Here is a 21,616-nt window from a genome sequence, read left to right as displayed (position 1 = left end):
TTACCCAGGGTTGAAATTAATTTGACCCAGCATTTGAATTAAATGTGTAACCCATCTTGTTGAGTTAAAATGCACAACCCATTTTGTTGAGTCAAATTAACTACTTCTGGGTTGGTCCAATAATAATAACCCAGGTGGGTTCATTTTAACTCTGGATTTTTTAGGGTGTGAGGGAGGGAGAAAGAGAAAGTAAAATGTAGCTGCACAAAAAACTCCAAAACTTTTCTGTCGAGTTGTACAAAAGTCTGTTTGTCTTTCTCAAAAGCAAACAGAACAGTGTTCAGTGTTTGAAATCCTCACTTGTGTCAGAGGAAAACTAAACTTCCTTCTATATTTATGGCATCGTCCAGCAGCCTGCAAGTCCATTCATGCTCTATGATGTGTCTGTCTTTTTTTTGATAAGAGGTTATTCCAGGTTGTTGTCTGACATGGACAGAAATACACACATACAATAGGGTCAGACTCTGGCAACTGTCCTGTGTTAATCATTAGCCAGATGTTCAAAAGCAACATTTTGGCAGAGGGTTTGTGTGGTTCAGATGTGTATTAAAGACAGTTTGGTGCATGTTCTGTGTAAATAGACAAGACTGTCAATTAGGATGTTTTTACAGTGTTTAGGTTCATTCCCTCCTTCAAGATTACCATAGATACGTGTAGCTACTTGTCGCATTTCTGTTTAAAAGGTAGGACGTGACTTTCAATGGGCCTCAAATTGTCAAATATCTTTACCTTTAACTATATTATTTTTCAATGGATATCATCATGTTTTTCATTCCTTCCTGCGATTAAAAACTGATTACAAAGCTTTACAGTGTTCTACAGTGGAGTACTGATGCTGTGGGAGGCAGAAAGTTGTGTTTCATATCTCTGAAGTTCAGTGAGGCACATTACAGAGAAAGTCCCCTGTTAACTGGTAAATTATGACACATGTTCCCTCTTGGATACTATGGAGCGATACTCAAACTCCAACATGGATGAATAGAAGAAAACGGCACCATTAATAACATTTATGAATAAAATATTCTCAACTTGTCTGTTCTAATGTGGTTTATCATGTCTTCTGTAACAAAACATTAAGACTCAACTTTAGTCAATTTCCCAGGTTCAAGCTTCAGTCTGTATTAAAGTGAAAGGGTTCTCACAAGACGGCATAACAATTAAGTTTATTTTAAATTTTAGAGCAAAACAACCTGGAAAAAGTTTTTTAAAAAGATCAGTAGTGAGCTCATTGTTTTCACACACACACACACACACACACACACACGGAAAAATGCTGTTATACCATTTCATTGGACACTTTCACTTTTCAAAATAGAAAATGCACACACACTCAAACAGAGATGCTTCTGTCACATAACTGCTTTCTGAGTGTGACGCTCACAAGTAAATATGTACATGCACCTTCACAGTACATTCTTCCATCTGTGCTTCTTGTTTACCATAAAATATACACACATACTGTACATACTGTTTGTCTGTGCCAAAGATTTCACAAAACATTTCAACAAGATATCAGTAAGGTAGATAAGGAAGGAGTGAACTGTGGGAAGGAATGGAGACCAGCCTGTACCAGCTGCATCTGGTTCACTCATTTCAAGATCAAGATCACTGGTTTCAAAGTCCAAGTGAGCCTGATTTTTTAATACAAGGCACGCACCATTGTGAGTGTGGATACTATTTACAGTGTTTACAGTGTACAGTGTAGTTCATGATCATTTCATCTGTTCTGGGCCATATTTTGCTCATTGGGTGGATAAATCCTTATTGTCAATTTATTTTACAGATTCGAACTGATCCGTCACCTACATCAAAGCCAGGATGCAGTGGTTCGGTGAAAGTTGTATGGGCGGTGTACAGGTGCGTCAGTGTATCAGGAAAGACCTTGAAAAAGGACAAAATACCTGCTGGCCAGTCCAGATACACTCCAATGGTACTTTTGCAAGTATAGGCAAGAAACCTCATACAGGACCCGTTATGATGAAAGCTCCTATCATGAGACCAGAACCAAGACTTTTCATTCTCTCCCAAACAATATTCACTTGAGCAGTCTCCCATCCTGTCGATACTTTTGTATGCCACTCCAACTCCATCAGCGAAAAAATCCTCAGCCTCCCAGTAATGGCGACCAGTCAGACCCTCCTCACACAGTACTTGACGGCAGTTAAATCTTTCAGGATTAACAGGATGAGGTTGCTTCTCTCTGACGTATGATGCCTTTTTGTTCTCCTCAGTCAAAATGACATTCACACCTGCTGTGTTGGGGTTCAGTGTCAGCTCACAGGCATCTGCAACCAAGACAGAATTATCAAATAAGCGTGAGTGTGTTAATATCGTGAATCATGCATGATACTACTGTTAAAGAGCAGGGTGAGTGTTGAGTGAAAATTCATTAACATCACAGCTTCAGCATTTATTTAAAAATAATTATTTTCTTACACTTTCTCAGTAGCTTCAAGTCAAACCAGAAGTCTTCATTTTGGTCCACACTGAAGGGAAACAGAAGGACAGATGTGAAAACATTAAATAAATAGTCAAATATGAACATCATATCAAACACATGAAGCAAATCTTGCTAATAAATCTCTTAATATAATATCTTGGAATTATGGTGGAAGTGCATTTGTTATACAGCCTGTTTGAGCATACTTGAGTTTCTCCAGACTGCAGCGTGGATCCCTCTGTATTTCAGTCAGCATTTCCACTCCTTGATCTGCCAGGTGATTAAAGCTCAGGTCCAGCTCCCTGAGGCTGCAGTGGTCGGACCTCAGAGCTGAGGCCAGGGCGACGCATCCATCTCCCGTCACCTTACAGAATGACAGCCTACGAAAATCAAACAACGTTGTTTTAGACATGTAGTACATTCTATTCATCTATCATTTGTTAACATGACACAAGCATGATTTGATTAGTCTTTAATCAGGCTGGATAATGTTAACATTATTACACCTTTTGTTGTAATAAAATAATCCCCTGTCTAAGATTAATAAGCATGACTCATATTCTCCACAACAATCCTCCACTAACACACGGGGTGGTTCAAACTGGTCAGGTTGGATGGTCGAAAGATGCCATGGGCAGTGATCGTCTTAAAGTCCACTGCTTAATCCGAAAACTTGCACTTTCTTCTCCGGACGTCAAAGCTTGTGTGATCCCATTGCAAGATAGTATTAGTTTTTTTATTTTATTGTAATTTTTTATACATATTTGTACAGCACTAGCACTATTGGAGGGAGCCTCAGAATTAAGGATTTTATTGCCACCAACAGCTTAACTGTTATTGTTGTACATATCACAATAAAGGACTTGAAATGCTACTTAATCCACTGACCTTAGTGTTTTCAAACGACAGTGTGGGTTAATCAGTGCACTGCAGAGCTCCATAACTCCTGAGTCCTGCAGGTCATTGTAGCTCAGGTCCAGCTCAGTCAGGTAGGAAGGTTTGGAGCTGAGTGCCGAGGCCAACATCTTACAACCTTTCTCAGTGAGTCTGTTGTGACTGAGACTAAATGACAAATGTAGGAATATAAAGAAATTGCATGCAACATGCAATACCTCATTGGATATTAATTTTTCTTCCATGATATTACCCCTGTAATAGAGACTTGTTTGAACTTGTAAAAAAATGCAGTGCAATGTTTGCAGCCTTTTACCTCAACACTGCCAGATTACAGTTTGTGCTCATCAAGCCAGTGCAAAGGATCTCCATTTCTGAGTCTTCAACAATGTTGTAACTCAGTTCCAGCTCTCGCAGGGAACACGGTTTGGATACGAGTGCTTTCACCAACTCGTTGCAGATTTGTGTAATTCCACAATTTCGGTTCAGTCTTTTGGTAAAGAGATAAAAGAGACATTAAATGAAAAAAATATGAATACTGTAGGTCCAGCCTAATTTAACTAACTCATGATCCAAAACAAGTTGGCAGCAGCTAGTGGCTGGTTAAAAGTAGTCAATGTTTGTAGAAAGTAACTTGAATCACTGTTGATATTGCTAACACCAAAAGACTTTTTGCAACAATGATACATGTATCAAGAAATATGCAAAGACAACTGACAGGCTGTTTTAGCAGGAAAGCTATTTGTACAATGTCAAAAACAAATACATCCTATCTGCCTGACAGTATGACATAGCCAAGAAGTCCGATGTGAAACCTTTTATTCACCATTAAAAGCTGAGACTTGCCTGAGCTTCTCCAGGTTGCCTAGCCCATCAGAAAACACAGAGGATAATGCACCTCCCAGTATGTTGCCACTCAGCTCCAGTTCTCTCAGATTTGAGAAGGTTGACTTGATAGCGGTTACAAAACTCCCAAGTAGGTCTCCACCACATCCATGACCTGAGAGGCTATAAGCACAGGATGTGTGTACAAGTTGTGGAGATAATAGTCTGGACAACAGTAATGACATGACCAATTGGCAAGTTGAGAGATCAACCAACACTGCCATCCCTAATGCTGCCAGCATGGCACTGTCCTGACTGAGTCGGGGTCTGCTCCGAGGTTTCAGCCTGTTAAAAGGCAGCTGTTCCTTGCCACTGTCACCAAGTGCTTGCTCACTGGGGAATGTTTGGTCTCTGTAAATTAAGGACTACGGTTTAGACCTGCTTTAAATTTTAAGTGTCATAAGATGACTTTTGTTGTGATTTGGTGCTATGGGAATAAGACTGACTTGACTTGAAAGCTGATGCTTTTTATGTGTTTCACTTTCTACACAATGTATAACTAGGGGGCATAAAAGATGAACAAAAAAGAAATATAGTAACAAAATGAAGCAAAAGAGAATAGTTTTACTCACCTCAGAGCTTCTAGTTTACACTGACAGTTCATCAGTCCATCAATCAACATCGGTGTACCAGAACCAAATACACTATTTATCAGGTGCAGTTCAGTAAGCGGGGAGTTTGGCATTCGAAGTGCTGTGGAAATTGTTTCACAATACCAAACATCAAGCCAAATCCCTGAGATTCTGCCAAAATTAAAAGAAACAATCATAATCAGACAAAGTTTTAGATGAATGCAATTAATATTAAATTGCTTTTCATTTTTAAAAAGGTGTGCTGTGTGTTTGCTGCATTAAGCCAACATTTCAGCTCACATGGGACATATGTGGTTTTGTTTCAGTAAAGTCAGTGACAAAGTGATTGCATGCAAAAGCAGTCAAACCAGGCTTAGTTAGCAACTCACCTTGCTTTTTTGCTGTTCCTCACAGCTGGGAGTAGCCTAAAAACACCTTTTACTGCTGGTCTGTATTTTTTCAAGTGGAATTCATCTACAGGTGTATTTGACATTAGAACCGAGTCAGCCAGAGCTGAGCACTGAACAGGGGTGAGCCTTGTTTCTGGATTATGATCTGTTTTCAGATACTGCTGCACAGTATCATGTATGGAACTGTCTTTCAGCTCGATCAGGCAGTGAACAACGTTCAGGCATCTTTCAGGTGAGCACTCCCCTAAGTTTATTTCCTTTAGACTTGTCCTAACTGCCTCAACAACTGCAGAGTGATCCTCTTTCTGTTGAATCAGGCCTTGAAGTAGATCTTGTGTTGAGCGTAGAGTCATGCCAATCAGAAACCTGACGAACATGTCCAGTTCTCCTGCCTTTCGCTCAATTGAATTAACTACTGAAATTTCAATCAGCTCATCCAAAGGTAAATCAACTGGATCTGCATCCAACTCGGACTTGAGCTCTTCCTCAGACCCTGTGAGCAGGAAATCTTTGAGGCTTAGAGAGTCGATTTGTTTACGGGCAAAAGTGTGGTACACAAAGAGAGCAGCAAAGTACTCCTGAACTGTCAAATGCACAAAGCAGTAGAGTTTTCTTGTGTTGAACACATTCTCTTCCTTAAATATCTCTGTGCACAACCCACAGCAAACTCCTGCTTTGTGAACATCAATGCCATAGCTCTTCAGATCACTGCCAGTAAAAATGATGTTGCCCCGATTTAAATGTTCAAATGCCATTCTGCCTAGTTTCAAAATGAACTCTTCACTTGACTTGAAGATCTCCTCTGCGTCAAACTCATTCTGGTTGTCATACTTGTCCGTTGCTACCTGCATTTGAATGAACAGGAAGTGCGTGTACATCTCAGTAAGAGTTGTGGGTATCTTTCTGTTTTCATCTTGAGTGTTGTCCATTTTTTGTAGCAAGTATCCAAGAACTTTCGCCGCAATCCAACAGAAGATGGGTATGTGACACATGATGTATAAGCTTCGGGACATCATGATGTTGTTAATAATTATTTCAGCAACTGCCTTGTCCTCAACTCTCTTCCTGAAGTACTGTATTTTTTGTGGATCATTAAATCCTCTGACCTCAGTCCACTGGTGTACGTACTGGCGAGGGATGCGCTGAACTGCTCCTGGTCTTGAGGTTATCCAGACAAGAGCGGAGGGAAGAAGATGTTCCCGGATGAGGTTGGTCACCAGAGTGTCCACTGATGCCTCCTTGGTGGTATCCGTTAGTCTTTCTGTTGTTTTGAAATTCAGTTTCAGTTGGCTTTCATCGAGACCATCAAAGATGAACAACACTTTGTGATTAGCAAATATATTTGCAACTGCTATGTTTTTAAGCTCTGGATGGAATTCTCTCACGAGTGTCTCAAGGCTAAACTGATTGTCTATGACCAGATTTAGCTCCCTGAATGGTAGCACAAAGATGAAGTCCAAGTCCTGATTTGCTGTCCCATCTGCCCAATCCAGGATGAACTTCTTCACTGAGACAGTTTTTCCAATGCCAGCAATTCCCTTTGTCATCACAGTTCTGAAAGCTTTCACTTCTCCGTCTTGCCCAGATGAGACGCTATCTTCTGTTGTCCTTTTAAAGATGTCATTGCAGATGATTTTAGTGCCTTCAGATTTTTGACTCCTCGTCTTATCTTCAATCTCCCAGATCTCATGTTCTTGATTGACACGGTCACTCTCTCCCTGTATAATGTGGAGCTCTGTGTAAATTTTGTCTAGTGATCTGGCATCCTTATGATCTTTCTCAGTGCCTTCAAACTCATATCTAAACTTTTCCCTTAGAACTGCTTTGTGCTTCTTCTTGACTCCTTTGACGAGATCCTCTGCTGCAATGAAAGAGTTGATGTCAAAACATTACGTAAGAAGCAATACTTTTTGTTACGACCAAGGCCTAGGGGAAACCCTGGCACAACATAAAAATGAGACCAAACAGACAGGCTGGCAGTCTGGTTTAGAGAGGAGAGCCCACAGGAACTGGGATAAGCTGGCCTTTAAACTTCTGGCTTTAAGGCAGGAACCCATCAGCTCCCTGGACAACCTACACTCACTCAACCAAGCACACCTGCGACCAATTAACCAAGCATTTGATCTTGTTAATGTGTTAAAGGTCCAATCTGTGAGACAGAGTCTGTAAATGCTGGCCCAACCGACCAAGCCAAAGCATCAGTATTTGACAAGTTGGGAATAAGACTTTATACTCAACTGGCTTACAAACTGGACCTTTAAAATTAGAGATTCACCAATCTACTTTTTTTAGTTTTGATCTAATTCAGATACCTGATTACAAAGTTTTCTGAAAGGGATATGATCACATCGGAGCCCCCGTTGAACAGCACAACTGTTAGCTTCTGAGCGAAACAAGTAAGTCTCCTGCATGCAGAATTCCAGAGACATTAAAGGTTGGAAACGTTATGTCGTATATGAAATTGCAGATCCCAGAGCTAATCTATTTTTTTTGTTTGTTTGTTTTTTGCACAGCAGCTCAGCTGGAAAAGCTCCACTTTAGCGATACAGTATGCAGTTTAATTTCAGATAGTTTACAGGGAAATCATGTTTATTTTTCATATGCCCTATCAGACACTGCATGAGGCATTTTACTCATCTGAACACAGCATTTAATTAGCCAATGTAAGCATTAATGTATTGCCCTGCAATATACTGTAGTGTGAGAAAAATTATCTAATGTCCCTTTATTATTCTGATATGTTGTTCTTACATATGTGTATCCTGAGGCGGATGTGGAGATGATTAGAATGCTGTCTGGAGTGAGATCATATGTAATCTTGTTACTATACTACAATTGTGAGTATTGTTTTCTGCTATTATAGAGGGTGAGGAGAGACTGCCTCTCTTCAGTCATCATCTATGCGCTGCTGATGAGTGACTCTTGCTTGCAAGCAATAAAGAACTTCTAGAAACGAAAATATTGTGTCAAACTTGGTGTTTTGACCAACTCTCATTTGCACTTGACAAGTGACTGATATTTAAGTGGACACAACAATAGCATCAGCACTATCTGTTACCAGCTGTGTGGTGTTAGCAACAGGGGGATATAAAAACATCTCAGACTATGGAATCTGAATCGATCTGTGGATTAGTGACATCAGTCTAATATCCAACGAGTGAATTAAATCCGAACTATAATCTGAGTGGATCAGTCCAAACTCTAACATTAACAATTAAAAGCATCAACTTACCATCATGTTTTAGACAAAGACTTTAAAAAAGTTTTTTAAAAATCAGACCAAACATACTTTGACACTGTTTTGGTTGATTTTTCAGGAGGATTTTGAAGAAGGCAGATTTGGCTTTTCTGGATGTGAGGGCCTTGTAAAGCTCTCTCATCTGCTCCTGGCTGGTCCTGGCAGCCTCGATTTTGGCATACATCTCCTTATGGATTATTTGCTGCTGCAACATCTCATCTGCTATTACCATCACTGAGCTGACGCTCTGAATGAGCTTAGCCCGGTTGTCGTCCACCCAGGCAGCTTCTTTTAAAAAGATGAACACAACATGTCATATATTGGACACAGCTACCAATCACTAGCATGCAGCAGGATGAATGGCCTCTAAAGCATGTATATACTGTTCTTGTTATTGTTATTTTATGGTCACCAATTTAAATTAATATAGTGTTTGCTCCTAAAATTATTAACTCACCTTTCTTCTCTGTGATGGCTGAATCAGGATCATGTGTTTCAGAGAGGCCAGGACTGACAAATGACAAAACAACTGTGCTTTATAGATTTATCAGTTAACAATGCTGAGAACCAAAGTATTTTTTTTTTATTACTTGTTTATATTCAATCTCACCTAGGGGTGTTAACTTCAGCCAAGGTGGACTCATGTAGCAGTGTGCTGCTCTTCTCACTACAACCCAGTGTTTCAGAGGCAGTATCAGTAATTTCTTCTTCCTGCCTCCTTGAAGTCTCCTCCCCTGTTATGTCCGTTACAGCTCCACCCTCCTCCTGCATAGTTGACCTCGTGTGGAGGAGAGCCGACTTTTCTCCACTTTCGACTGTGGTGGAAACTTTGTCTTTCTCATGGTCAACTTTGTGACACTCCTTCTCCTCTGTTGTACCCCTCCTGAGTGCAGAGCATAGGCTTCCCATGATGTTATTTCTTCAGTGTCAGTGCAGTGAATCTGTAAACAAACATCATTTCCTCAGAGCAGCCAAATTTGCTGCCTTTATGTACAATGCATGTACTAACTGAAGTAAATGATGTGAACCTATATTCTGTTTTGCTATGAGCTTGATATTTTGATTTATGCTTAAAGTAAAAGCAATGTTTGTTTGGTCTGTATTTGTATCGTCTACAACTCTACAGCAACTTGTGTTGTTTTTGATTTCACTAAAATAAGATATTTGACAGGACTACTCATATTGTGTTTAAATACCTAAAAATATATTCCAATATGTTATTTTACCTTTTTGTCTGAGGTCCTCTGGTAAGCTGCAGCAGGAGAGAAGAACATGTTGCATTTCCAATGCTTGTGGGTCTATCGACTTGTGAACAACCCGGAGAAAGACTACTCTTGTCAGAGACAGGACGTGAGCATTTTGTTGGGCGGACCTAACTAATCGTGTGTGTGTGTGTGTGTGTGTGCGTGCGTGCGTGCGTGTGTGTGTGTGTGTGTATCTGAGGGAGGAGAAAGAGAAAGTAAAATGTAGCTGCACAAAAAACTCCAAAACTTTTCTGTCGAGTTGTACAAAAGTCTGTTTGTCTTTCTCAAAAGCAAACAGAACAGTGTTCAGTGTTTGAAATCCTCACTTGTGTCAGAGGAAAACTAAACTTCCTTCTAATTTTATGGCATCGTGCAGCAGCCTGCAAGTCCATTCATGCTCTATGATGTGTCTGTCTTTTTTTTGATAAGAGGTTATTCCAGGTTGTTGTCAGACTTTGGCAACTGTCCTGTGTTAATCATTAGCCAGATGTTCAAAGGCAGCATTTTGGCAGAGGGTTTTTGTGGTTCAGATGTGTATTAAAGACAGTCTGGTGTATGTTCTATGTAAATAGACAAGACTGTCAATTAGGATGTTAAGCACAAAACCACAGGCCCTGACGAGCTTGTATAGTGTTCTGTTAAGCATACTTGATCGGTAAAGCTATACTTACATAAGCAACAAATGCAAACCTTATCCCCAGTGTCAGGAGCTTACAAGCTAGCGGATCTATTGGCAGAAATAAAAATACAAGAACCATGATTAGATTTTCATGACTAATCGCCTGATAAAAAGAACTGGTGCATTCCCAGTACCCTATTATAAGCCTTTTATACTCCTCTTCCATTCCATTCCAGTCAGCCATGTTACACCCCCAGATGAAATCAAATACCTTCTACAAAAAGGGCCTTTTCACATCTTTTGCAGCCAGGCACCACGTTTCATGTTATTGCCAGGAACAGCCCGGCTCCAAAGTCGCTCCACCCTGTTTTGTCCAAAACATGCTTTTCAGATGCATTCATAAACAGACAGCACCTAGTATGATCTCTGTGTGATCGGCCCCCTAACTCTGTTGCAAGCCTTTCACATGACTGCACCATAGCTGCATGCATTGGGGGTCAGCTTTTAGAAAAATATCCAGGGTCATTTTTTTTTTTTTACAATGTTTAGGTTCATTCCCTCCATCAGGATTAGCATTGAGACGTGTGGCTACTTGTGGTGTTTCTGTTTGAAAGGTAGGACGTGACTTTCAATGGGCCTCAAATTGTCAAATTCTTTCACCTTTAACTATATTATTTTTCAATGGATATGATCATGTTTTTCACTCTTCCTGTGATTAAAACTGATTACAAAGCTTTATAGTGTTCTACAGTGGAGTACTGATGCTGTGGGAGGCAGAAAGTTGTGTTTCATATCTCTGAAGTTCAGTGAGGCACATTACAGAGAAGGTCCCCCTGTTAACTGGTAAATTATGACACATGTTTCCTCTTGGATACTATGGAGCGATACTCAAACTCCAACATGGATGAATAGAAGAAAACGGCACCATTAATAACATTTGTAAATAAAATATTCTCAACTTGTCTGTTCTAATGTGGTTTATCATGTCTTCTGTAACAAAACATTAAAACTCAACTATAGTCAATTTCCCAGGTTCAAGCTTCAGTCTGTATTAAAGTGAAAGGGTTCTCACAAGACGGCATGACAATTACGTTTATTTTAAATTTTAAAGCAAAACATCCTGGAATTTTTTTTTTAAAAAGATCAGGAGTGAGCTCATTGTTTACACACACACACAATTCTGCTATACCATTTTTATTGGACACTTTAACTTTTCAAAATGGAAAATGCACACACACTCAAACAGAGATGCTTGAGTGTAACGCTCACGAGTAAATATGTACATGCACCTTCACAGTACATTCTTCCATCTGTGCTTCTTGTTTACCATAACATTTATACACATACTGTACATACTGTTTGTCTGTGCCAAAGATTTCACATAACATTTCAACAAGATATCAGCGGTGCCATCAAAAAGATTCCATTTTATGTACATTTATTTCATATTTGGCCTGAATGTGCCACTGTACTATCTCACAGTTTATTTCTGTTAGCTGACCTGTTAACATGATGAAATTCACATTCAAGCATAAAACTTGCAGACAAGTGTATGATGGCACGTCAGATAAAAAATATGAAAGTAGATAAGGAAGGAGTGAACTGTGGGAAGGAATGGAGACCAGCCTGTACCAGCTGCGTCTGGTTCCCTCATTTCAAGATCAAGATCACTGGTTTCAAAGTCCAAGTGAGCCTGATTTTTTAATGCAACGCACTCACCATTGTGAGTGTGGATACTATTTACAGTGTTGCACTTAAACTGACATGGAAACTGGATGCTTTTAACTTTCCCATATTTCATGATCATTCCATCTGTTCTGGGCCATATTTTGTCCTCCTCTAGGCTTTTGCTCATTGGGTGGACAAATCCTCATTGTCAATTTATTTTACAGATTCGAACTGATCCGTCACCAACATCAAAGCCAGGATGCAGTGGTTCGGTGAAAGTTGTACGGGCGGTGTACAGGTGCGTCAGTGTATCAGGAAAGACCTTGAAAAAGGACAAAATACCTGCTGGCCAGTCCAGATACACTCCAATGGTACTTTTGCGAGTATCAGCAAGAAACCTCATACAGGACTCGTTATGATGAAAGCTCCCATCATTATACCAGCACCACGACTTTTCATTCTCTCCCAAATGATATTCACTTGAGTAGTCTCCCACCCTGTCGATACTTTTGTATGCCACTCCAACTCCATCAGCTCTAAAATCCTCAGCCTCCCAGTAATGCCGACCAGTCAGGCCCTCCGCACACAGTACTTGACGGCAGTCAAATCTTTCGGGATTATCAGGATGAGGTTGCTTCTCTGTGACGTATGTTGCCTTTTTGTTCTCCTCAGTCAAAATGACATTCACACCTGCTGTGTTGGGGTTCAGTGTCAGCTCACAGGCATCTGCAACCAAGACAGAATTATCAAATAAGGATGAATGTGTTAATATCGTGAATCATGCATGATACTACTGTTAAAGAGCAGGTGAGTATTGAGTGAAAATTCATTAACATCACAGCTTCAGCATTTATTTAAAAATAATTATTTTCTTACACTTTCTCAGTAGCTTCAAGTCAAACCAGAAGTCTTCATTTTGGTCTACACTGAAGGGAAACAGAAGGACAGAGGTGAAAACATCGAATAAAAAGTCAAATATGAACATCATATCAAACACATGAAGCACATCTAGATAATAAATCTCTTAATATAATATCTTGGAATTATGGTGGAAGTGCATTTGTTATACAGCCTGTTTGAGCATACTTGAGTTTCTCCAGACTGCAGCGTGGATCCCTCTGTATTTCAGTCAGCATTTCCGATCCTTGATCTGCCAGGTGATTAAAGCTCAGGTCCAGCTCCCTGAGGCTGCAGTGGTCAGACCTCAGAGCTGAGGCCAGGGCGACGCATCCATCTCCCGTCACCTTACAGAATGAAAGCCTACGAAATTCAAACAATGTTGTTTTAGACATGTAGTACATTCTATTCATCTATCATTTGTTTACATGACACAAGCGTGATTTGATTAGTCTTTAATCAGACTGGATAATGTTAACATTATTACACCTTTTGTTGTCACAAAATAATCCCCTGTCTAAGATTGATAAGCATGACTCATATTCTCCACAACAATCCTCCACTAACACACGGGGTGGTTCAAACTGGTCAGGCTGGATGGTCGAAAGATGCCATGGGCAGTGATCGTCTTAAAGTCCACTGCTTAATCCGCAAACTTGCACTTTCTTCTCCTGATGTCAAAGCTTGTGTGATCCCATTGCAAGATAGTATTAGTTTTTTTATTATATTGTAATTTTTTATACATATTTGTACAGCACTAGCACAGTTGGAGGGAGCCTCAAAACTAAGGATTTCATTGCCAACAACGGCTTTACTGTTATTGTTGTGCATATCGTAATAAAGGACTTGAAAAGCTACTAAATGCACTGACCTTAGTGTTTTCAAACAACAATGTGGGCTCATCAGTGCATTGCAGAGCTCCATCACTCCTGAGTCCTGCAGGTCATTGTAGCTCAGGTCCAGCTCATTCAGGTAGGAAGGTTTGAAACTGAGTGCCGAGGACAACATCTTGCAACCTTTCTCAGTGAATCTGTTGTGACTGAGACTAAATGACAAATGTAGGAATATAATTAAATTGCATGCAACATGCAATACCTCATTGGATATTATTTTTTCTTCCATGATATTACACCTGTAATAGAGACTTGTTTGAACTTGTAAAAAAATGCAGTGCAATGTATGCAGCCTTTTACCTCAACACTGCCAGATTACAGTTTGTGCTCATCAAGCCAGTACAAAGGATCTCCATTTCTGAGTCTTCAACAATGTTGTAACTCAGTTCCAGCTCTCTCAGGGAACACGGTTTGGATATGAGTGCTTTCACCAACTCTTTGCAGATTTGTGTAATTCCACAATTTCGGTTCAGTCTTTTGGGAAAGAGATAAAAGACACATTAAAGGAAAAAAATATAAATACTGTAGGTCCAGCCTCCTTCAACTAACTCATGATCCAAAACAAGCTGGCAGCAGCTAGTGGCTGGTTAAAAGTAGTCAATGTTATTTTAGAAAGTAACTTGTATCACTGTTGATATTGCTAACAGCAAAAGTCCTTTTGCAACGATACATCTATCAAGAAATTTGCAAATACATCCTTTCTGCCTGACAGTATGACATAGCCAAGAAGTCCGATGTGAAACCTTTTATTCACCATTAAAAGCTGAGACTTACCTGAGCTTCTCCAGGTTGCCTAGCCCATCAGAAAACACAGAGGATAATGCACCTCCCAGCTCCAGTTCTCTCAGATTTGAGAAGATTGACTTGATAGCGCCTACAAACCTCTCACGTAGGTCTCCACCATATCCATGACCTGAGAGGCTATAAGCACAGGATGTGTGTACAAGTTGTGGACATAATACAGTCTGGACAACAGTAATGACATGACCAACTGACAAGTTGAGAGATCAACCTACGCTGCCATCCTTAATGCTGCCAGCATGGCACTGTCCTGACTGAGTCGGGGTCTGCTCCGAGGTTTCAGCCTGTTAAAAGGCAGCTTTTCCTTGCCACTGTCACCAAGTGCTTGCTCTAGACTACGGTCTACGGTCTAAACCTGCTTTAAATTTAAAGTGTCATAAGATAACTTTTGTTGTGATTTGGTGCTGTGGGAATAAGACTGACTTGACTTGAAAGCTGATGCTTTTTATGTATTTCACTTCCTACACAATGTATAACTAGGAGGCACAAAAAAGATGAACAAAAAAGAAATAAAGTAACAAAAACAATCAAAAAAGTAATAGTTTTACTCACCTCAGAGCTTCTAGTTTACACTGACAGTTCATCAGTCCATCAATGAAGATCGGTGTACCATTGGAATCAAATACACTATTAATCAGATGCAGTTCGGTAAGTGGGGAGTTTGGCATTCGAAGCGCTGCGGAGATTGTTTCACAATACCAAACATCAAGGTTAACCCCTGAGAGTCTGCCAGAATTAAAAGAAACAATCATAATCAGATAAAGTTTTAGATGAATGCAATTAATATTCAATTATTGTTCATATTGGACTTTGTTTGTCAGTGACAACGTGATTGCATGCAAAAGCAGTCAAACCAGGCTTAGTTACCAACTCACCTTGCCTTTTTGCTGTTCCTCACAGCTGGGAGTAGCCTAAAAACACCTTTTGCTGCTGGTCTGTATTTTTTCAAGTGGAATTCATCTAGAGGTGTATTTGACATTAGAACTGTGTCAGCCAGAGCTGAGCACTGAACAGGGGTCAGTTGTGTTTCTGGATTATGATCTGGTTTCAGATACTGCTGCACAGTATCATGTATGGAACTGTCTTTCAGCTCGATCAGGCAGTGAACAACGTTCAGGCATCTTTCAGGTGAGCAGGCCCCTAAGTCTATTTCTTTCAGACTTGTCCTAACTGCCTCAACAACTGCAGAGTGATCCTCTTTCTGTTGAATCAGGCCTTGAAGTAGATCTTGTGTTGATCGTAGAGTCATGCCAATCAGAAACCTGACGAACATGTCCAGTTCTCCTGCCTTTCTCTCAATTGAATTAGCTACTGAAATTTCAATCAGCTCATCCAAAGGTAAATCAACTGGATCTGCATCCAACTCGGACTTGAGCTCTTCCTCAGACCCTGTGAGCAGGAAATCTTTGAGGCTTAGAGAGTCAATTTGTTTACGAGCAAAACTGTGGTACACAAAGAGAGCGGCAAAGTACTCCTGAACTCTCAAATGCACAAAGCAGTAGAGTTTTCTTTTGTTGACCGCATCCTCTTCCCTAAATATCTCTGTGCACAACCCACAGCAAACTCCTGCTTTGTGAACATCAATGCCATAGCTCTTCAGATCACTGCCAGTAAAAATGATGTTGCCCTGATTCAAATGTTCAAATGCCATTCTGCCTAGTTTCAAAATGAACTCTTCACTTGACTTGAAGATCTCCTCTGCGTCGATCTCATTCTGGTTGTCATACTTGTCCGTTGCTACCTGCATTTGAATGGACAGGAAGTATGTGTACATCTCAGTAAGTGTTGTGGGTATCTTTCTGTTTTCATCTTGAGTGTTGTTCATTTTTTTTAGCAAGTATCCAAGAACTTTCGCCGCAATCCAACAGAAGATGGGTATGTGACACATGATGTATAAGCTTCGGGACATCATGATGTTGTTAATAATTATTTCAGCAACTGCCTTGTCCTCAACTCTCTTCCTGAAGTACTGTATTTTTTGTGGATCATTAAATCCTCTGACCTCAGTCCACTGGTGTACATACTGACGAGGGATGCGCTGAACTGCTCCTGGTCTTGAGGTTATCCAGACAAGAGCCGAGGGAAGAAGATGTTCCCGGATGAGGTTGGTCACCAGAGTGTCTACTGATGCCTCCTTGGTGGTATCTGTTAGTCTTTCTGTTATTTTGAAATTCAGTTTCAGTTGGCTTTCATCGAGACCATCAAAGATGAACAACACTTTGTGATTAGCAAATATATTTGCAACTGCTATGTTTTTAAGCTCTGGATGGAATTCTCTCACGAGTGTCTCAAGGCTAAACTGATTGTCTATGACCAGATTTAGCTCCCTGAATGGTAGCACAAAGATGAAGTCCAAGTCCTGATTTGCTGTCCCATCTGCCCAATCCAGGATGAACTTCTTCACTGAGACAGTTTTTCCAATGCCAGCAATTCCCTTTGTCATCACAGTTCTGATACCTTTCACTTCATCTTCTGTTGTCCTTTTAAAGATGTCATTGCAGTTGATTTTAGGGCCTTCAGATTTTTGACTCCTCGTCTTATCTTCAATCTCCCAGATCTCATGTTCTTGATTGACACGGTCACTCACTCCCTGTATAATGTGGAGCTCTGTGTAAATTTTGTCTAGTGATCTGGCATCCTTATGATCTTTCTCAGTGCCTTCGAACTCATATCTGAACCTTTCCTTTAGAACTGCTTTGTGCTTCTTCTTGACTCCTTTGACGAGATCCTCTGCTGCAATGAAAGAGTTGATGTCAAAACATTACCAAAGAAGCAATTCTTTTGTTATGACCAGGGCCTGGGGGAAACCCTGGCACAACATAAAAATGAGACTCCCCTCTTCCCATACTCCAAGCACCACCAGCAGCGAAGCATTTTCAAAGGGTTCAATTTAAAAACACATCTAGCACACAAAAAGACATGCGGGCAGTCTGACTGAGAGAGGAGAGCCTACAGGAACTGGGAAGAGCCAGCCTTAAAACTTCTGGCTTTAAAGGAATAGTTCACTCTAGAACGAAATTCAGTCATTATCGACTCACCCTCATGCTGATGAGAAGTCCGGTGTAGTTTCTTATTCCTCAAAGTGCAGCTTGAGACCCGCGGGGGTACCCTCCTGCAGCACGTTGAGGAATAAGAAACTTAGATGAAAAGGTCCATAAAACTACACAAAAACTTTGTAACATTCCTCCATACTGCTCGTCCGCTGGAATCCAAGTGTCCTGAAGTAGAGACATCCAGTGTTTACTCGAAACAACCGTCATTTAGTACATTTTTCTAGCCTATACAGTAACTATACTATATTTGCCTGAAGAAACACTCACGCGTGCACGCGAGTCGCCCTCACAGCCACTTGCACTACTGAAGCCGCGCCTGACAAGATCAACCAGAACTCGCGATAGATACACACCGGTATTTACATCCTGCTGTGAGCGACCGAGCGACACACAAACACAAGAGGGATCTGCCTGCACGAGTGATTTGAAACTTTGAAACTCACAGCAAACTCTCATCAGCATCAGGGTGAGTCGATAATGACTGAATTTCGTTCTAGAGTAAACTATTCCTTTAAGTCAGGAACCCATCAGCTCGCTGGACAACCTACACTCTCTCAACCAAACACACCTGCAACCAATCACACACATGCACACACAGACACACACACACACACACACACACATACACACTCAGGTAACATAGAGGTGCATTAAAGCACAGGGGCAATTAAAGCACATACAATAGAAATGTTTATACGACCTCTGGGGTCGTAACAACTTTGAACAGTGTATTGCATTTGATCTTGTTAATGTGTTAAAGGTCCAATCTGTAAGACAGAGTCTGTAAATGCAAGCCCAACTGACCAAGCCAAAGCATCAGTATTTGATGAGTTGGGAATAAGACTTTATACTCAACTGTCTTACAAACTGGACCTTTAAAATTAGAGATGCACCAATCCACTTTCTCAGTTCTGATCTAATTCAGATACCTGATTACAAAGTTTTCTGAAAGGGATATGATCACATCAGAGCCCCCATTGAACAGCACGACCGTTAGCTTCTGAGCGAAACAAGTAAGTCTCCTGCATGCAGAATTCCAGAGACATTAAAGGTTGGCTGAATTGATCTGTCAATTAGTGACATCAGTCCAATATCCAACGAGTGAATTAAGTCTGAACTATAATCTGAGTGGATCAGTGCCAACTCTAACATTAACAATTTTAAGCCTCATATTATCATCACGTTTTAGACAAAGATTTCAAAAAAGGTTGTTTTAAAAAAAAAATTAAAAAAAGACCATACATACTTTGACAATGTGCTGGTTGATTTTTCAGGAGGATTTTGAAGAAGGCAGATTTGGTTTTTCTGGATGTGAGGGCACTGTAAATCTCTCTCATCTGCTCCTGGCTGGTCCTGGCAGCCTTAATTATGGTATACATCTCATTATGGATTATTTTCTGCTGGAACATCTCATCCGCTATTACCATCACTGAGCTGACGCTCTGAATGAGCTTAGCCCGGTTGTCGTCCACCCAGGCAGCTTCTTTTAAAAAGATGAACACAACATGTCATATATTGGACACAGCTACCAATCACTAGCATGCAGCAGGATGAATGGCCTCTAAAGCATGTATATACTGTTATTGTTATTGTTATTTTATGGTCACCAATTTCAATTAAGATAGTGTTTGCTCCTAAATGTATTAACTCACCTTTCTTCTCTGTGATGGCTGAATCAGGATCATGTGTTTCAGAGAGGCCAGGACTGACAAATGACAAAACAACTGTGCTTTATAGATTTATCAGTTAACAATGCTGAGAACCAAAGTATATATTTTATTTGTATTTGTTTATATTTAATCTCACCTAGGGGTGTCCGTTACAGCTCCACCCTCCTCCTGCATAGATGACCTCGTTTGGAGGAGAGCAGATTTTCTCTTTCTCTTCCCCATGATGGTCTTTCTTCAGTGTCAGCGCTGTGAATCTGTAATTCAGAAAGTATTCAAATGTCAACATGCTCCGCAACAAACATAATTTCCTCAGAGCAGCCAAATTTACTGTCATTGTGTAAAATGCAAGTCATGACTGAAGTAAATGATGTGAGCCCATATTCTGTTTTACTATGAATTTGATGATTTGATTTGTGCTTGAAATAAAATCAATGTTTGTTTGGTCTGTATTTGTATTGTCTACAACTCTACAGGAACTGTTGTTTTTGATTTAACTAAAACATATAAGATATTTGACAGGACTACTCATATTCTGTTTAAATACCTAAAAATATATTCAAATGTGTTATTTTACCTTTTTGTCTGAGGACCTGTGGTAAGCTGCAGCAGGAGAGAAGAACATGTTGCATTTCCAATCCACTTGTGAACAACACGGAGAAAGACTACTTTTGTCAGAGACAGGATGTGAGCATGGGTGGACCTAACTAAGCGCGCGCACGCGTGTGTGTGTGTGTGTGAGAGAGAGAGAGAGAGGGAGGGAGGGAGAAAGAGAAAATAAAATGTAGCTGCACAAAAAACTTTTCTCTCGAGTTGTACAAAAGTCTGTCTTTCTTAAAATCAAACAGAACAGTGTTCAGTGTTTGAAATCCTCACTTGTGTCAGAGGAAAACCAAACTTCCTTCTAATTTTTTGGCATCATGCAGCAGCCTGCAAGTCCATTCATGCTCTATGATGTGTCTGTCTTTTTTTTTATAAGAGGTTATTCCAGGTTGTTGTCAGACTTTGGCAACTGTCCTGTGTTAATCATTAGCCAGATGTTCAAAGGCAGCATTTTGGCAGAGGGTTTTTGTGGTTCAGATGTGTATTAAAGACAGTCTGGTGTATGTTCTATGTAAATAGACAAGACTGTCAATTAGGATGTTTAGCACAAAACCACAGGCCCTGACGAGTTTGTATAGTGTTCTGTTAAGCATACTTGATCAGTAAAGCTATGCTTACATAAGCAACAAATGCAAACCTTATCCCCAGGGTCAGGAGCTTGCCAGCTAGCGGATCTATTGGCAGAAAGAAAAATACAAGAACCATGATTAGATTTTCATGACTAATTGCCTGATAAAGAGAACTGGTGCATTCCCAGTACCCTATAATAAGTCTTTTATACTCCTCTTCCATTCCATTCCAGTCAGCCATGTTACACCCCAAGATGAAATCAAATACCTTCTACAAAAAGGGCCTTTAGCATTTTTCACATCTTTTGCAGCCAGGCACCACATTTCACATTAGTTACATGTTATGGCCAGGTGCAGCCCGACTCCAAAGTCTCTCCACCCTGTTTTGTCCAAAACGTGCTTTTCAGATGCGTTTTTAAAGTGACAGCACCTAGTATGATCTCTGTGTGATCGGCCCCCTAACTCTGTTACAAGCCTTTCACATGACTGTACCATAGCTGCATGTATTGGGGGTCAGCTTTTAGAAAAATATCCAGGGTCATTTTCTTTTTTTTTTTTTTACAATGTTTAGGTTCATTCCCTCCATCAGGATTAGCCTAGAGTTGGTGGCTACTTGTGGTGTTTCTGTTTGAAAGGTAGCAAATGTGACGTTCAATGGGCCTCAAATTCTTTTACCTTTAGCTATATTATTTTTCAATGGATATCATCATGTTTTTCACTCTTCCTGCTATTAAAACTGATTACAAAGCTTTATAGTGTTCTACAGTGGAGTATTGATGCTGTGGGAGGCAGAAAGTTGTGTTTCATATCTCTGAAGTTCAGTGAGGTACATTACAGAGAAGGTCCCCCTGTTAACTGGTAAATTATGACACATGTTCAGGCCCGGACTGGCCATAGGGAGAACCGGGAGTATTCCCGAAGCGCCGGCCTATGATTGGCCTGCTGGCCTGCGTCTCTCTCTCTCTCTCTCTCTCTTTTTTTTTTTTTTTTTACAGGCTGCCGGTCAGCCGGCATCGCGGCTATCTGACTTTTTTTTCTAAGTCAGAGAGGCACGCCAGGCCAATCAGAGGCCAATCAGGCCAGCAGCATGTGAGGAGGACAAGATGATTGGTTTGTTTCAATTAACACCCGCCCCAACAGTCCGTATCAACCACACACACAGC

At 40.4% G+C, this 21,616-nt stretch overlaps 3 protein-coding genes across 3 annotated transcripts; all 3 read right to left on the bottom strand.

Annotated features, from left to right (window-relative positions):
• Nucleotides 1-1,199: 1,199 nt before the first annotated feature.
• LOC311268476 (NACHT, LRR and PYD domains-containing protein 3-like) lies at nucleotides 1,200-9,736 on the bottom strand. The gene is made up of 12 exons (XM_084372151.1): nucleotides 9,666-9,736; nucleotides 9,050-9,380; nucleotides 8,897-8,949; nucleotides 8,491-8,727; nucleotides 5,181-7,062; nucleotides 4,792-5,064; nucleotides 4,181-4,342; nucleotides 3,651-3,824; nucleotides 3,329-3,502; nucleotides 2,647-2,820; nucleotides 2,437-2,486; nucleotides 1,200-2,285 (listed from the first exon to the last, which is right to left on the bottom strand). Exons 2-12 carry the CDS (start codon nucleotides 9,346-9,348, stop codon nucleotides 1,768-1,770), a joined length of 3,996 nt encoding a protein of 1,331 aa, XP_084228277.1. The 5' UTR covers nucleotides 9,349-9,380; nucleotides 9,666-9,736; the 3' UTR covers nucleotides 1,200-1,767.
• Nucleotides 9,737-11,488: 1,752 nt separating this feature from the next.
• Nucleotides 11,489-14,585, bottom strand: LOC311268657 (stonustoxin subunit beta-like). The gene is made up of 6 exons (XM_084372408.1): nucleotides 14,535-14,585; nucleotides 14,061-14,234; nucleotides 13,739-13,912; nucleotides 13,057-13,230; nucleotides 12,847-12,896; nucleotides 11,489-12,696 (listed from the first exon to the last, which is right to left on the bottom strand). The coding sequence occupies exons 2-6, from the start codon at nucleotides 14,114-14,116 to the stop codon at nucleotides 12,179-12,181; spliced, it is 972 nt and encodes a 323-aa protein (XP_084228534.1). The 5' UTR covers nucleotides 14,117-14,234; nucleotides 14,535-14,585; the 3' UTR covers nucleotides 11,489-12,178.
• A 751-nt stretch (nucleotides 14,586-15,336) lies between these two features.
• Nucleotides 15,337-19,506, bottom strand: LOC311268475 (NLR family CARD domain-containing protein 3-like; the record flags this gene model as incomplete). The annotated part of the gene is made up of 4 exons (XM_084372150.1): nucleotides 15,337-17,294; nucleotides 18,861-19,097; nucleotides 19,267-19,319; nucleotides 19,421-19,506. The coding sequence occupies 4 exons, from the start codon at nucleotides 19,504-19,506 to the stop codon at nucleotides 15,433-15,435; spliced, it is 2,238 nt and encodes a 745-aa protein (XP_084228276.1). The 3' UTR covers nucleotides 15,337-15,432.
• Nucleotides 19,507-21,616: the final 2,110 nt, after the last annotated feature.

Source organism: Pagrus pagrus (assembly GCF_965226575.1).
Source record: "Pagrus pagrus genome assembly, chromosome: 13".
NCBI lineage: Eukaryota > Metazoa > Chordata > Actinopteri > Spariformes > Sparidae > Pagrus > Pagrus pagrus.
Note: the sequence above shows the minus strand (reverse complement) of the source record. Positions and strands in the feature narration are given on the sequence as shown.

Coding starts and splice junctions, on each gene's coding strand:
- LOC311268657 (XM_084372408.1), bottom strand. CDS start 14,116: ATGGAGATCCTTTGTACTGGCTTGATGAGCACAAACTGTAATCTGGCA. Junction 13,913..14,060: donor TGTAATCTGGCAGTGTTGAG/GTAAAAGGCTGC, acceptor TTTGTCATTTAG/TCTCAGTCACAACAGATTCA. Junction 12,897..13,056: donor TGCAGTCTGGAGAAACTCAA/GTATGCTCAAAC, acceptor GTTTCCCTTCAG/TGTAGACCAAAATGAAGACT.
- LOC311268476 (XM_084372151.1), bottom strand. CDS start 9,348: ATGGGAAGCCTATGCTCTGCACTCAGGAGGGGTACAACAGAGGAGAAG. Junction 8,950..9,049: donor GCTGAAGTTAACACCCCTAG/GTGAGATTGAAT, acceptor GTCATTTGTCAG/TCCTGGCCTCTCTGAAACAC. Junction 2,286..2,436: donor CTTGAAGCTACTGAGAAAGT/GTAAGAAAATAA, acceptor TCTTGGTTGCAG/ATGCCTGTGAGCTGACACTG.